This window comes from Ichthyophthirius multifiliis (genome assembly GCF_000220395.1).
Source record: "Ichthyophthirius multifiliis unplaced genomic scaffold scaff_1120509250279, whole genome shotgun sequence".
NCBI lineage: Eukaryota > Ciliophora > Oligohymenophorea > Hymenostomatida > Ichthyophthirius > Ichthyophthirius multifiliis.
This window is the reverse complement of record NW_004086912.1, coordinates 66,458-80,228: the sequence shown is the minus strand read 5'-3', so window position 1 is coordinate 80,228 and position 13,771 is coordinate 66,458. Positions and strand designations below refer to the sequence as shown.

The window sequence follows — 13,771 nt, the reverse complement described above, 5'->3', positions numbered from 1 at the left end:
TTTAAAATGGGTTATTTTATATATTTAAATTCTCTAATTTTTCTAATTATTCTATTGATTCTGGAATGTGTTTTAAGTTATTATTTTTTAAAGATAAATCTTTTAAATTTTAAAATTTTTTAAGAAATTCAATAATATTTTCTAAATCTAAAATTTTTCTTTATATATAAATATTTTTATTTATTTATTTAATATATTTTAAAAATATATAAAAATTAATACCTACTATCTAAATTAATAGAACTTGTTCCTGAATTTATTTCAAATGTTTATTATAAAAAATCAATTATTTAAATATTATTCATTATTTTTATTTTTATATTTAATATTTTTTCAATAAATATATATATAAATATGAAAGTAATTTAATTAAAATTTATCTGTTAAAAATTAACAAATTATATATTTTAATTTTATATATAAATTTGATTATTTTAAAGTTTTATAAATAAAATATAAATAATTATTCAAAATGATAATAATCTTAAATAAGAAGCTATATCACAAATAGTTTCTAGTAGTAAAAACTTTATAATTTCAATAACTTAATGTAAAAGTAAATCTCGAAATAATAAATCTTATAATCAGTAACATTCATTTGCAGGCATATAAAATAATTTTATAGTATATTTTTAATTCAATTATTTATTTCATTTTACTTATTATTATTATTTATTCTTATTTAATAAAACTATAATTAAATTATAAATATTTGCATTTAGTTTATAAATTATTTTAAAAAATTATTTATATTTATAATACTAGAAAAAAAAAAAAAATTAATATAAAATTTTAATTTATCATTAATAAAAATAAATAAATAAATAATATTAAAAATAAACTTTAGAACTAAAGTGTTATAAGACTAAAAAAACAAAATTATGTATTTATAAATATATATAAAACACTTAAATTAATAGTTATTTATAATATAAATTTTTCATAATTATATTTTTATATATAAATTTTTTATTTAAAAATACAAAAATTCAATTTTTTCTCATTCTTCCTCTTTTTTTAGAAGCTTTCCTTCCTCTTTTTTTGCCTTTATATTTTTATTATTATTAATTTTCTTAATTTTTTTCTTCATTATCAATATTTTCCTCAATAATTTTCTCATTATTATCATAATCATTAATATCATCATTTTTGTCATTTTAATTATTATCTAAAATATTATCCTAATCAATATCTTCATTATTATCTTCTTCCTCATTATCTTTGTTTTCGTTAAAATCTTTTTTAATTTCATTTTTTTATTCTTTATCTTCTATATCTACAACCTTATTTTTTTAGGAAGGTTTTCTTCCTCTTTTTTTATAAATCACTTTCTAAACAGGAGGTGAAACAACATCCTCTACTATTTCTTAAACTACTTCTTTATCTTTTTTAGGTTTTCTTCCTCTTTTTTTACCTTTATATTTTTTCTTATTAGGTGGCCGCCCTCTTTATTTTTTAGCAAATACACTAGAATCAGAAGAACTAGAAGAAGTTCTTTGAGAAGATTCTTAATTATTTAAATCTAATTATTTTTTATTTTTTATATATAATTTTTATTTAATTTATATTTACTATTTTATTCATTTTCATTTGAAATAAAATTATTTTCATTTATTTCTTCGATAAATGATTATTCTTATTATTAACTATCAGAAGATACCTCTTCTCCTCTTTCTTTTCTTTCTTATTTTAATTTTTTTAATCTTTCTTATTCTTCATACCATGCTTTTGGTTTTCTTCCCCTTTTTTTTATAGGCGTTATATCTTGTTCGGAAATAACTACAATTCCAGCCAAAAAATTACTATAAATATCTTCGATTTTTCCGAAAATTTCCTTTAAATCATCATCACTAAGTTCTTTTATTTATTTGAAAATATTAAAAAGTTTAATTTTTAATGAATAAATGCTATAAAAATTCATTATTAGAAAGCTATTTTTTATAAAAAGAAGATTTTATATATATATATATATATGTTTACTATTTTAGCATAATCCTTTAAAAAATCATTAAAAATAGGTGCATATAAAACTATTGCTGAATAAAATTTTATTGCAAAGCTTTCTCTTTCATTATTTAGATCAACTTAATCTAATAAATAAAAAGGCACTCTGCATTTTTTACATTCAAAACCAGGCATAATATTACAAAATTCACAATTTCTACATATCTAATATATTTAATTTTTATATAACAAATTTTTTGTCTTTTTTTTTTACTTTTTTATCACGAAAATATGATGATTTTCCTATTGGTTATTGATAATTTTATGTGTTTTTTCTCATTTCTTCGAGCTTTTTTTAACGTGCAGTTTTTTTTATTTCTTCTTCTTGTTCCTTTGTTTAATTTCCAGTTATAATTTCTTATTGATGTCTTTCTTTTTCGTTATTATCTGGAGAATTTGGTATTTATAATTATTCTTTATCTTTTATTTTTTGAGAAAGATTTTCGTTTTTTTAAAGAAAATCTATTAACTTTTTTTTATTTATGCTTTAAATGGATTTATTGTTTAAAAAAAAAAAATACTTAAAATATTAATTAATCCTTTAATTTTATTCTATTAATTTTCGGTAAATTTAATAAATTACAAAATTCATTTACAAAATCTTCAACATTTACATTTTCATCATTTAAATTCCAATCAAAACGATCTTTTATTATTATATTATTTGTTATTTCGATTTCTAGCTTTATTTTTTTAAAAAAATAAAATAAAATAAAAAATTATATGTACTTCAATTGGTACAAACTTCTTTTCTTCTGAAATTCTGTTTAATTTTATTTTTGGCTTCTTTAATACTTTTTGTTAGAAAACAGTATTTTGTATTTCTTCTAATTTTTATTCATATTTTTCTATATAAATATCTAAATCAATCATATTTTTATTTATATATTTTAAAAAAGGCTTTTTAATTTATTTATTTTTTTTTTAAAAAAAAGGAATCTTATTTTATATATATAATTTATATATAAATTTTAATATATTAATATTTTATTTTATTTACTTAAAAAAAATGCGGTAAAATAATAATTATAATTTAAATTAAAAAATACATTAATTTTTAATTTTTTTGTTTTTAAACTAATAGAAATATAATATTATTTAGAATATTAAATATAATAAAAAATAGAAAAAATTATATTTAATGTATATTTTTTTTTAATTATTATATTAATTAAGCATTTAAAATTTTTTAATAAAAATGAAATATACTAATTTATAAAAAATTTAATTATTATCATTTATTTATATTTATTTTAAAAATTTTTATTTCATTTAAAAAAATAAAATCGAATATTATATAAAAAAGTAAAATCTTAAAAAAAAATTCTTAATTTTTTTCCAAAAAGTTCAAAACACATAAATTTGTTTTATAATTATCTATATTATATAATTTATAAAAATATAAATATTTTTTATTAATATTATTTCTTTTTAATAATTATATTTTTTTAAGTAACTAATATATATAATCTTAATACATTTAATCAATTTTATGTGCTTTAATTTAGTTAAATAGCTTCATCACATTTTCAATAATTCCTTATATTGCAGAAATTATTTGTATTTATCGTATAAATCAACTATTATTTTTATTAATATTATTATAATATAGGTTTGTTCATTTTATCTAACTTAAGGTGTTCCTTAATTATTTTACGCATGTTTATTTTCAGGACCTCTATGTCTGACTCCAAGAAATAAAATTCAATTATTATAAAATTAATTTATATTATTTAGTTTTATAAATTCATGAAGAATATATGTGAGTTAAATACTTCATTCACAAATATTATTTTGTAATTTGAACTTTTAAATCGGGCATATTTTATTGGATTGATCTAGTTATTTTTTTATATTATTAAAACTAAGTTCTTTTTATAAAGTTAATTTTATTAAATTTAACATTAATATTTAAATAAGAATATTAAGGTAATAATTATTCTTTTGATTTTTCAAGCTTTAAGTCTATTTGGAGAATTCTCGTTTCCAGTATTATATTCAAATGAAACTTAAGCCCAGAAGTTCTTTTTTTTTAACTATCATATGATACAAAAATAGTGGCCTTAGAGTTAGTAAGTAGTTAAGATTTTAAATCTTGCAAATTATTACTTATTTGTATGGTTTTTTTTATTTTTTTATTTAATTTTCTTTTTAAAGTTTTAATTACAAAAAAAGGCCATTAAAATTAATTATTTTTAATTAAATAATTAAATTTAATATACTTTTTATTTATTCTTGATAAGTTTATATATAAAAAATGCGATAAACTATATGAGCAAATAATAGATTAAAAACAAAAAAGCTAACTTATAAAATATTTTTTTTTTGATTAAGTTTTTTAAGAAATGCAGAAAAAAATAAAATATGAGTAATTAATTATTTAGTTTTTATCTGTCATTATCTTATTATTCTAATACTCTATCACTAACTTCGGATATTTCACAAAAAGTAATATTGGTTATAAATATAAAAGTTATATTATTTTTTTAAAAAATTATTAAATAATATTTAACTCTATATAAATCTTAAAGATTCTCATTAATTAAACATATAACTGCGAGTAAATCTATAGTTGTATTTTTAAATAAGTGTTATAAAATCATTGTAATTTTTAAAATCAAATATATATCTAACTTATACTTTAATCAAAATAAATTTTGGATTTTACAACAACAAAAATAACAAAGTAAATATATTTTTTTTTAAATCGATTTCTGCTATTCTAAATTTAGTTTTATATATTGATATATATTTTCTACTTAGTATTATTAATTATATTCTAGATTATTAAAATAATTATTTTTATAAATAACTTAATGCTATTAAAATTAAATATATAAATTATGGATAATGTTAATTATACCTAATATAGTATTTTGATTTATATAAAATTACTTAAATATATTATTCCAATTAAGTATATTAAAAATCAATAGAAACATAAATTTAATAATCTGATGAATTATATGAATTGAAAATTAAACAATTTAATTTAAGATAATTTAAAGAATGTATAGCATATATAATATATACAATATATAAATTTTAGAATTAATTTAAGAATATGATAAAAACATTAAATCAATACAATAAAAATCATATAAATTTTGAGATTAATTTTTTTATAGATAAAAATTATTAAATATATTTATTTTTATTTTATTAAATATATATATAAAAATATATTATTATTATTATTATTCTTATTAATATTTTATTATTATTTTTATTATTATTATTATTATTATCATTTTTTTATTTTATTTATAATTTATTTTTTATTTATGAATTTCTTTTATAATTTTATTTATTTTTTTCAAATTTAATTTTTTTATAATTTAATATTATTATTGATAATTAATATAATTAAATATATTTAAAAAAATATATTTATTTTATTAAATAAACTAATTAAAATCTATAAAATATAAAAAAATCGTAAAAATACACATATTTTTAATTCTAAATTCATTTTTAATTATTTTGTAGATATTCTTAGTAATCCTTTCTTGCTTAGTTTATATTTTCTTAAAGTTTAAGTTTATCTTAATCTTACAATAGATTTGTTAAATGAGTATAATATGCTCTATTACTTTATACTTTTATTAGTTCTTATTCTAAAAATAAAATTTCATCAACGTTTTCAAGAGGACAGTTATAACTAAAACATAAAAAATATATAAATAAATATAAAAATAATAATAATAATAATTACCAATAATTATATTTATATTTGGAAAACGGATCAAAGTTTTCATCGAAATCATCATCATAATCTTAATTTTCATATTTTTATTTCTATTATCCAATATCTGCGAAATCGCCTGTACTATTACCTCCATCTTAACTATTATCTTCTTCAAACTCTTCATCTTCTCTTAATTAGATAATCTAGGTAGTAATATTAACACACTCCTTTAAAATTCTGGGTACTAAATCAACTAACTCTTTAGGCAAATTGGGATAAGATATCAAAGTAGAGAATCCTAATAGAATTCTCTATTTATTATAATCATTTTTGAAAAATTAAAGTAGTGAAAACCATCTATTGAAAAGTTTCAAAAAATCTTAGACTCCTAATTGATTATATAGAATATTAAGAGTTTCTTGAAAATTAAAATACAAACAAAGAGACAAAGTATCTAAATTAGCAACTGCTACATCTTATTTAATTTTCGAACTATTTAAATTAGATAAGGTTTATGTGATAATTTACTATAATAAAACTCCGTTAATTTTACCAGAAGTTAAATTATTTTCTATTAAAGTATAAAATAATTAAATTGAACTAATCATTCCTCCTTCATCTTCATCGTTTTTTCCATTTGTGCCTATAAAGTACATTTTTTTCACTATTAAAAATATTAATTCTAAGAAAGAAACTCCGAACATATCTTTTGCATTCCAGAATAATTCATCGCCTTTTTATATGTAATTTTTCAATATTATTACTATTTCATTTACATATTCTAATCCCCAACCTATAACTGCACTTTCTAAAAGCTTCATTTATTCTTCGTTAAGGCCTTTAATGTTTGATAAATCCACGTTTTCTTTTCCGCATAAAATATAGGTGAGAATAGGGAAATAGAAGAATTAATCAACTGATATTTTTTAACTTTTATATACAATCTACTATAATAAATGTAAGATTTCATCAATAAAACAGTTTTCTTTTGTTAAGCAAGTATTTATGACTGGTAAAACTAATGATTCTAGGCTTTAAACTACTTACTAAGAAATCGGAGAAGAATATATTTTACCTATAGCATAAATACACTAAGAGGCTGCCATTTCGCTTTCTCCTTCATCTTTTTCTGTATCGGATAATTTCTGGATATATTTGAAAAAAGCAGAAGTTAAATGTAAACATAAATCATAGGCAAAAGGTGCTATTTAATCTTCAAATTATTCTACTAAACCTTCTAAGGCAGACACAAGTTCTTCACTGTCGATTTCATCCATCAATTTCAAGTAAATTTTAAGAACGTCTTAGAGGTGATTTTTGATTAATTCTTTGGCTTGCTTTTGTTAAATTATAGTATTTAAAGCCAAAGCAGCCTTAAATCTGACCGGAAGATTTGCATTTGCCATACAAGAAGTGATACCTTAGACTGATTGAATTATATTTTGGGGGTTTTGGAAGTCAATATTACCATATTTACCTAATAAGTAGCATGCTCTGGCTTTTATAATATCGTTTTAATTCTAAAATTCTACAAAGACGTATTTTTAGAGTAGCAATTCCAATGAATCTTTTACAGAGTTTTCTCTAATGATAATGTCTTTTAATTGGCCTATTAAGAAAAATATTCCGTCTTTAGTAGCTAGGGATAATTACTAAGACTCGTTTCTTGGATTTACGCCTTTTTCTAAATAAGATACACAATAAGGGAGAAGTTAGAGTAAGTATTAAGTTTTAGAAAATTCGTTTTTAACTAGATTGAGTATCAGTTCTGTAGCTATTATTTTATGGCTATTTAATTCATCAGAAGATATAAATTCATCTTCTTATCTTATATATTCATGTGGATCATTTTGCCATAGATCATGTTCTCTAGGGGTGAAACTTAATAGGGGAATAAGACAGTCGTAGAGAATAGTTTCGATATAAGGCACTAGAATGGTAAATAATTTAGAAAATCGGATAGATTTTACTAAGAATTTTAATGAAAAGTGAATTGTAGCGTTACCTATGAATTGTTTTTGGGATAAAACTAATTAGTTAAGGAAAGATTCAAGATATTTAGGCATATGAGCTTCTATTAACCATTCGGCTAATGGAATGAGTTCTTTTTCGATTACTTTTAGATTAGAGTATCTTATTATGAAGCGGTTTATTATACGGCCAGCCCATTTTTTATTCTTCCATAAAGGATGCTTATTTCTTTAGTCCATTATTTCTTGGTTAGTTGTGGGTGATGTTAATTCAGAAGGCTATTTTTTATATTATTAATATATATTATTTTATGATTATATATTTTTTTATTTTAACCATAATAGAATCTATTAACATTTTGAAAAATTTCAACCATTCATCTAAAGCTTCTGGTTTTTATAAATGAATAGATAATTAAAGATTTATGGTCATGAAAAATGATTTTAGGATAGGTTTTAAAAGATAAGCATTATCTTAATTATATACAGGGATAAGCTTCTATAAAAGAAGTTAATAAGCAGGGAAAGTTTTCAAAATTAAATCATCTAAAGGCTTTCTTTCATTTAATTCAAATTATAAATGGCTAAAAATTTAAAGTAAACATTATAAACATCCATAAATTTCTTTTTCATCTTAAGATGTCGTCAATTTTTATATTGCAGAGTCAACAAAATCTGACCAGTTTTAAGGATAGTCGTAAGCGCAGATATCATATATTATTTTTGTGTAAAGCTTGCATAATTTATCAATAGTAGATGAACGAATTAAAGCTTCTAATATGTTATTTCTTACTGTGTTTTTATCTTCTTCAGTAAAGCGAGGTTCCTCATCTTTTTTCGGTTTCCAATATTTCTTTATATTGTTTTTTAAGTTTGCTAATGAGAATTATCTAATATTTATATCGAGTTGTGTATCTTCGGCTATTACTAGTAATTTTACTATGTATTAAGGTTGTAAGCTTTAGGATTCTAAAAATTATTGGCCTTTTTCTATTTCTTGCTGATTTTAGGGTTTTACGCAAAGGTTTATGGCTTATTTTATATCCTCCATTTTTTTTTTTTTTTTTGGTTTACTAGAATTTATATTTATTTATTTTTAAAAAAAATTATAAGTATTATTTTTTTATAATACATATATTATGTTTTTTTTTATTTCTTATTAATTTTATTTTTAGGTTAAAATTATAATTATTTATATATATTTTTTGTATTTAATAGATTTTCCTTTTTCTAGTATTAATTTTGTACATTTTTTATAATTAAAATTAGCTTTGTATATTTATTTTATAAGGAAAAATAATAGATTGATATTATGTATTATTATGTTAAGTTTTATTATTTATGCTAAATATCAATATGTGTAAATTATGAACTTAATTAAAACTTATATAATAATATTATTTATATCCGTTTTGTATAATATTTAATAACATTTTTTAAAAAATAAGTATTTATATAATTATTTCAAATTTTATTAATTATTAAATAATTATAATTAATTTTATTTATTAGAATAATATATTTATTTTTATTAAATAGTATATTTTTTTATAACATAACAATAAAAAATATATATATAAAAAAAAGTATGACATTTAATTTATATTTTATATAATCATTATATATTTAATTTCAAAAATTATAAAAAAAATAAAAAAAAAATAATAGCAATTAAATATATGTAAGTATTTATATTATTAGCAATTAAACATAATTAATTTTATATGATTAAAATAAAATATATTATTTCGTTTAATATAAATAATGATATTCTTTTTTATTAAATTTATAAAAATTATCAGACTATATTTATACATTCTCTATTAAATTAATAATTTATAAAATATTATCTTAATTTTTAAGCTAAAAAAAGTTTCTAGCTATATAAATAAAAAAAAATATAAATATTAAAAAAAAAAAAGAAACACATATATATATATATATATATATTTATATATATATATATATTTATATATAAATTAATAATTATAATATATATTTATATTTATATATAATTTATATAATAATAAATATAATTTACATAAAAATAAAACAAAGATACAAATATAAGAAAAAATAAAATTATTTATATTATAGAATAATTTAATTTAAGTTAATAAAAAATTAAAAAATAAAATAAAATAATGCCATTATACGAATTAATAGTAATCGCAAAAGCAAACAATCCTAAAGGCACATTAGGGTTAATTTAAACTGTATCAAAATAAATATTAGATAATGGAGGTAATGTAAGAACGGCAAACATTTTAGGAGACCGTCTTTTAAATAGATAATTAAAAAGTAATGATGGAAAAAGACATTTAGTGGGCAGATATTTGTAAATATTATATGATGGAAATCCTAGCATTTAATAATCAATTGAAAAATATGCAAAAGATTCAAACGACGGTATGAGAATAAAAACTTTTCGTGTTAAAGACTTTTTTAATGATGCTTAGACTTTTAAAAGAGCTTTAGAATAAAAATCTCCTATTACACCTGTTTACATGTAAAATAAAGAATATTTAAGAAAATTAAAAGAAATAGCTAATAAATACTGAAAGAAAAATATTATTTTTTGATTAAAAAATTAGAAAATTATTTTTTTATTGTATTATTTATTAATTTAAATAAATAATTATAATTCTTTTTTTAAAAAAATATTAAAATATTATATTTTTTTAAAAAAGAAATAAGAAAAACTAATAAATAAAAAAAAAATGAATATATAAAATTAAAGCGAATTGCTAAAAAAAAATATTCATAAAATTAATTTTAGTAGAAAGCTTCTATTTAAAAATTTTAATGAAGAAAATCCAATTATATTTCTTAATATTTTACATTATGCTATTATGGAATATAATAAAGAATTTTACAATTCTTTAATAGATAAAGGATACTAATTATTCTCTTTAAATGATCTTAAATTTATTTAAACTGTTTATAAATTAATGGCTAAAGAATTTTCATATAAAGTTGCTTTACCTTTTTAAAATTTTTTCACAAATTAATTTTTAGAATAAAAACTTATTTTATGTAATGAAGTAATAGAAATAGTTTTAAAAAATACTTAATAATAACTAAAAAAAAATAGTTAATCTTAAATATAATAATAACAATAAATAATATAGTAAATTCAGACAGAAGAGGAATAGCCAAGATAACCTTTATTTGTATTATCTTAATAACACTAAAAAAAAGAAAGTATTATAAAAAATACAATTGAAAAAGAATAAGAAAATATAATAAAAAATAATTTCGAAAAATAATAAGATATTGAGTAGTAGTAAAATTTTATAAATAAAGAATATTAGAAATAAAATTATAATTATATAAGATAAAATTCATATAAATAAGAACATAAAGAAGAAAAAATTAAAAATGAAAATAGTAACTAGCAAAATAAAATAAAACAATTAACAAATATGACAGCTTAATTAAGCAATACTTTGTAATAAGTAGTAAGTAAACTAGATGATTTCTCTGTGTAAGTTTTAAATAAATTATAAAATATGGAAGCTAAAATAATAATATTAGATAGTGAAATAAAATTTTTAAAAGCTAATTAATAATCATGAAAAAAAAATATTGAAAATATATTTATATCATTAATAAAATTGAAAATTATAGTGGACAATAGATATAAAAAGTTAAAAATTATAATAAATATTTAAATATATAGATATATTTATATTAATATTTATAATATATATTTATATTTATATTTATTTTATTATTTTTTTTTATGTTTTATATAATTATTTTAATAAATTTAATTATATTTTATTTATATTTTTTATTTTTATTATTTTTTTTATTTAAAAAAAAATAAAATAAAAAAATTATTAATAAAAAAATTAATATATCAAAATTATTATTTTTATTACAGATGTAATATTTATTATAAACCATAAACTTTTTATTACTACTATTGTTATTATTACTACTAATGTTATTATTATTTTTATTATTATTATTATTATTATTATTATTATTACTATTATTATTATTATTATTAAAGTTATTATTTCATCAAATCTTCGCTTTATTATTATAATTAATATATTTTTTATTATTCCTAACATTATTTTTAGTTTTCATCTTCTTCATCATGTTCTTCCTATATTGATTCTCTAACTTTTCTTTTAACTTTATATTTAAAATATTTTTATTTATTTATATTTTTATTATTAAAAATATATTTACTATTAGGTGTTAATTCATAATTTTATTTTCCAAATTATCCTTTTGTTTAATCTTCTTCTATAGATCCAATTGTATAATACATATTATTAATATTATGATTATTATCTTTATAATTTTTATTAAAATTCTAATCTTTAGTTACAAACGAATTCAGATTATCCTCTGTATCTCCTTATTCTCTTGTTAAATAAGGAATTCTAGGCGGTTTTGTAAACATAGATTGTTATTTTTCTCTAATATTCGGTATATTTTCTAAATCTTCTAAACTCATTCTGGTTATATTATCACTCGAATTTGCTCTTACTATACCATGAGCTTAAGTAAAATATGAATGTAGGAGAGCTTATTGAGCATTAGTACGTTTTAAAGGATCTTTTTCTAGTAATTTTATTAATAAATCTTTAGCTTAGATACTTAGGTTATCATATTCTCTTTTATTGAAATCGATTTCACAATTTTTATTTATTTTTAAAACATCATTGAATTTTTTACCTGGGAAAACAGGTTCTCCAGTCAATAAAATATGAAAAATTACTCCTACAGAAACATATCACATATAGTAGAATAACCTTAAGCTTTATCTATTAAATTCGCTATTTCAGGAGCCACGAAACCTGGCGTTCCGCATTTTGGGAAAATATAAGGGATTTCATCTGCGTATGTAGCTAGACCAAAATCAACTATTTTTAGAACGTTTTAGTTACCTTTTTTACCAAATAAAAGATTTTCAGGCTTTATATCTCGGTGCATGATGTTCTTATTATTACAATAGCATACTCCATCAATTAGCATTCTCATTATTTCTCGAATTTCTTGCTCTTGGTAGTGTTGTTAAGCATGTTTCTTTATATCGTCGTATAGGGATATTCCTTCAACGATTTCCATTACGAAATAAATGTGTGTTCTCCTTCGAATACTTCAAATAGTTTTATCGCGTTTGGATGATCACGCAGTGCACGCATTATTTTTAATTCATTGTGTATAGAAAGCTTTTTTTATTTTTTTATTTTTTAATTTTGGTTTTTTTAGTTTTTTTTATTTTTATTTTTTACCATTCCTTTATCTAATTCCATTAAATTTTTCTTTTCGAAGCATTTAACTGCGAATTTCTCTTGCGTAACTTTATGTTTTATTGAATAGACCTAGTTTTATATTTTATAAATATTTATATATATATATATATATTTTTTTATTTTATACATATATTTTTTATTTTTTTTTATTTACTTTTGCATAATTTCCTTTTCCTACTAAAGATAGAACATCATATTCATCCTAAAGCCTCGCTTAGAAAATTTTCTGGGAAAGAAATCCTTTTAGTTTATTTAAATAAATTTCTTCTGCGCAATACTAATGTACCTCCTTTCCATCTAGTAAATGAAATCCTATTAACTTAAAAGGAATTCTAGTTTTATTGTAATCCCAAACAATTCTTGAATTAGGTTTCAATTCGACTACTTTGTCAGGAATTTTTTTAAATTTTTCATTGCAAATTACAAAAAATTCATTAAATAAATAGCCGTATTGTATTATCTTTTGTTATTATTGAAGCTGTATATTTGGTTGCATCATATTTGGCTGTATTTGTGGAATTTATTTTAATAATACGCATTCGAAATGACATTAATTATAATCGAATTCTCCATTAATTATATACTTTGATATATCTGCATAACTTGGAAATATTATCTTCTTATCTATTTCTATTGGGATATAACCCTTATGTTAAGCATTTTATACAAAATCCATACTAATAATTTATTTATTTTAATTTATTTATTTTTATTTTTTTTTGAATTGATAATATTTTTTATATTATATAAAAGTGCATAATTATTAACAAAAAAAATATTAATTTTTTTTCCTTTTATTTATATATATTTATTTTAATTATAATGCTTGT

General features: G+C 18.1%; 3 protein-coding genes across 3 annotated transcripts, besides 28 other annotated features; 1 reads left to right on the top strand and 2 right to left on the bottom strand. All coding sequences in view use genetic code 6, as the record gives it.

The window, feature by feature from the left end:
* Positions 1 to 923: 923 nt before the first annotated feature.
* Positions 924 to 970: a microsatellite.
* Positions 971 to 3,244: 2,274 nt separating this feature from the next.
* Positions 3,245 to 3,284: a microsatellite.
* A 121-nt stretch (positions 3,285 to 3,405) lies between these two features.
* Positions 3,406 to 3,456: a microsatellite.
* Positions 3,413 to 3,454: a microsatellite.
* A 1,609-nt stretch (positions 3,457 to 5,065) lies between the features above and the next one.
* Positions 5,066 to 5,110: a microsatellite.
* A 77-nt stretch (positions 5,111 to 5,187) lies between these two features.
* Positions 5,188 to 5,269: a microsatellite.
* Positions 5,259 to 5,345: a microsatellite.
* Positions 5,263 to 5,301: a microsatellite.
* Positions 5,346 to 5,404: 59 nt separating the features above from the next.
* Positions 5,405 to 8,713, bottom strand: IMG5_061660 (importin-beta n-terminal domain protein; the record flags this gene model as incomplete). The annotated part of the gene is made up of 3 exons (XM_004037048.1): positions 5,405 to 5,665; positions 5,720 to 7,941; positions 8,000 to 8,713. The coding sequence occupies 3 exons, from the start codon at positions 8,711 to 8,713 to the stop codon at positions 5,473 to 5,475; spliced, it is 3,129 nt and encodes a 1,042-aa protein (XP_004037096.1). The 3' UTR covers positions 5,405 to 5,472.
* Positions 7,949 to 7,994: a microsatellite.
* A 416-nt stretch (positions 8,714 to 9,129) lies between the features above and the next one.
* Positions 9,130 to 9,197: a microsatellite.
* Positions 9,161 to 9,212: a microsatellite.
* A 115-nt stretch (positions 9,213 to 9,327) lies between these two features.
* Positions 9,328 to 9,408: a microsatellite.
* A 136-nt stretch (positions 9,409 to 9,544) lies between these two features.
* Positions 9,545 to 9,579: a microsatellite.
* An 11-nt stretch (positions 9,580 to 9,590) lies between these two features.
* Positions 9,591 to 9,697: a microsatellite.
* Positions 9,672 to 9,714: a microsatellite.
* Positions 9,715 to 9,806: 92 nt separating this feature from the next.
* IMG5_061650 (hypothetical protein) lies at positions 9,807 to 10,223 on the top strand (the record flags this gene model as incomplete). The annotated part of the gene is made up of 1 exon (XM_004037047.1): positions 9,807 to 10,223. One exon carries the CDS (start codon positions 9,807 to 9,809, stop codon positions 10,221 to 10,223), a length of 417 nt encoding a protein of 138 aa, XP_004037095.1.
* A 637-nt stretch (positions 10,224 to 10,860) lies between these two features.
* Positions 10,861 to 10,936: a microsatellite.
* Positions 10,937 to 11,327: 391 nt separating this feature from the next.
* Positions 11,328 to 11,388: a microsatellite.
* Positions 11,345 to 11,478: a microsatellite.
* Positions 11,346 to 11,457: a microsatellite.
* Positions 11,439 to 11,482: a microsatellite.
* Positions 11,442 to 11,482: a microsatellite.
* Positions 11,483 to 11,581: 99 nt separating this feature from the next.
* Positions 11,582 to 11,680: a microsatellite.
* Positions 11,681 to 11,694: 14 nt separating this feature from the next.
* IMG5_061640 (protein kinase domain protein) lies at positions 11,695 to 12,753 on the bottom strand (the record flags this gene model as incomplete). The annotated part of the gene is made up of 3 exons (XM_004037046.1): positions 11,695 to 11,811; positions 12,011 to 12,246; positions 12,438 to 12,753. The coding sequence occupies 3 exons, from the start codon at positions 12,751 to 12,753 to the stop codon at positions 11,695 to 11,697; spliced, it is 669 nt and encodes a 222-aa protein (XP_004037094.1).
* Positions 11,817 to 11,867: a microsatellite.
* Positions 12,754 to 12,858: 105 nt separating the features above from the next.
* Positions 12,859 to 12,917: a microsatellite.
* Positions 12,859 to 12,918: a microsatellite.
* Positions 12,919 to 13,017: 99 nt separating this feature from the next.
* Positions 13,018 to 13,055: a microsatellite.
* Positions 13,043 to 13,085: a microsatellite.
* Positions 13,086 to 13,622: 537 nt separating this feature from the next.
* Positions 13,623 to 13,656: a microsatellite.
* Between the last annotated feature and the right edge of the window lie 115 nt (positions 13,657 to 13,771).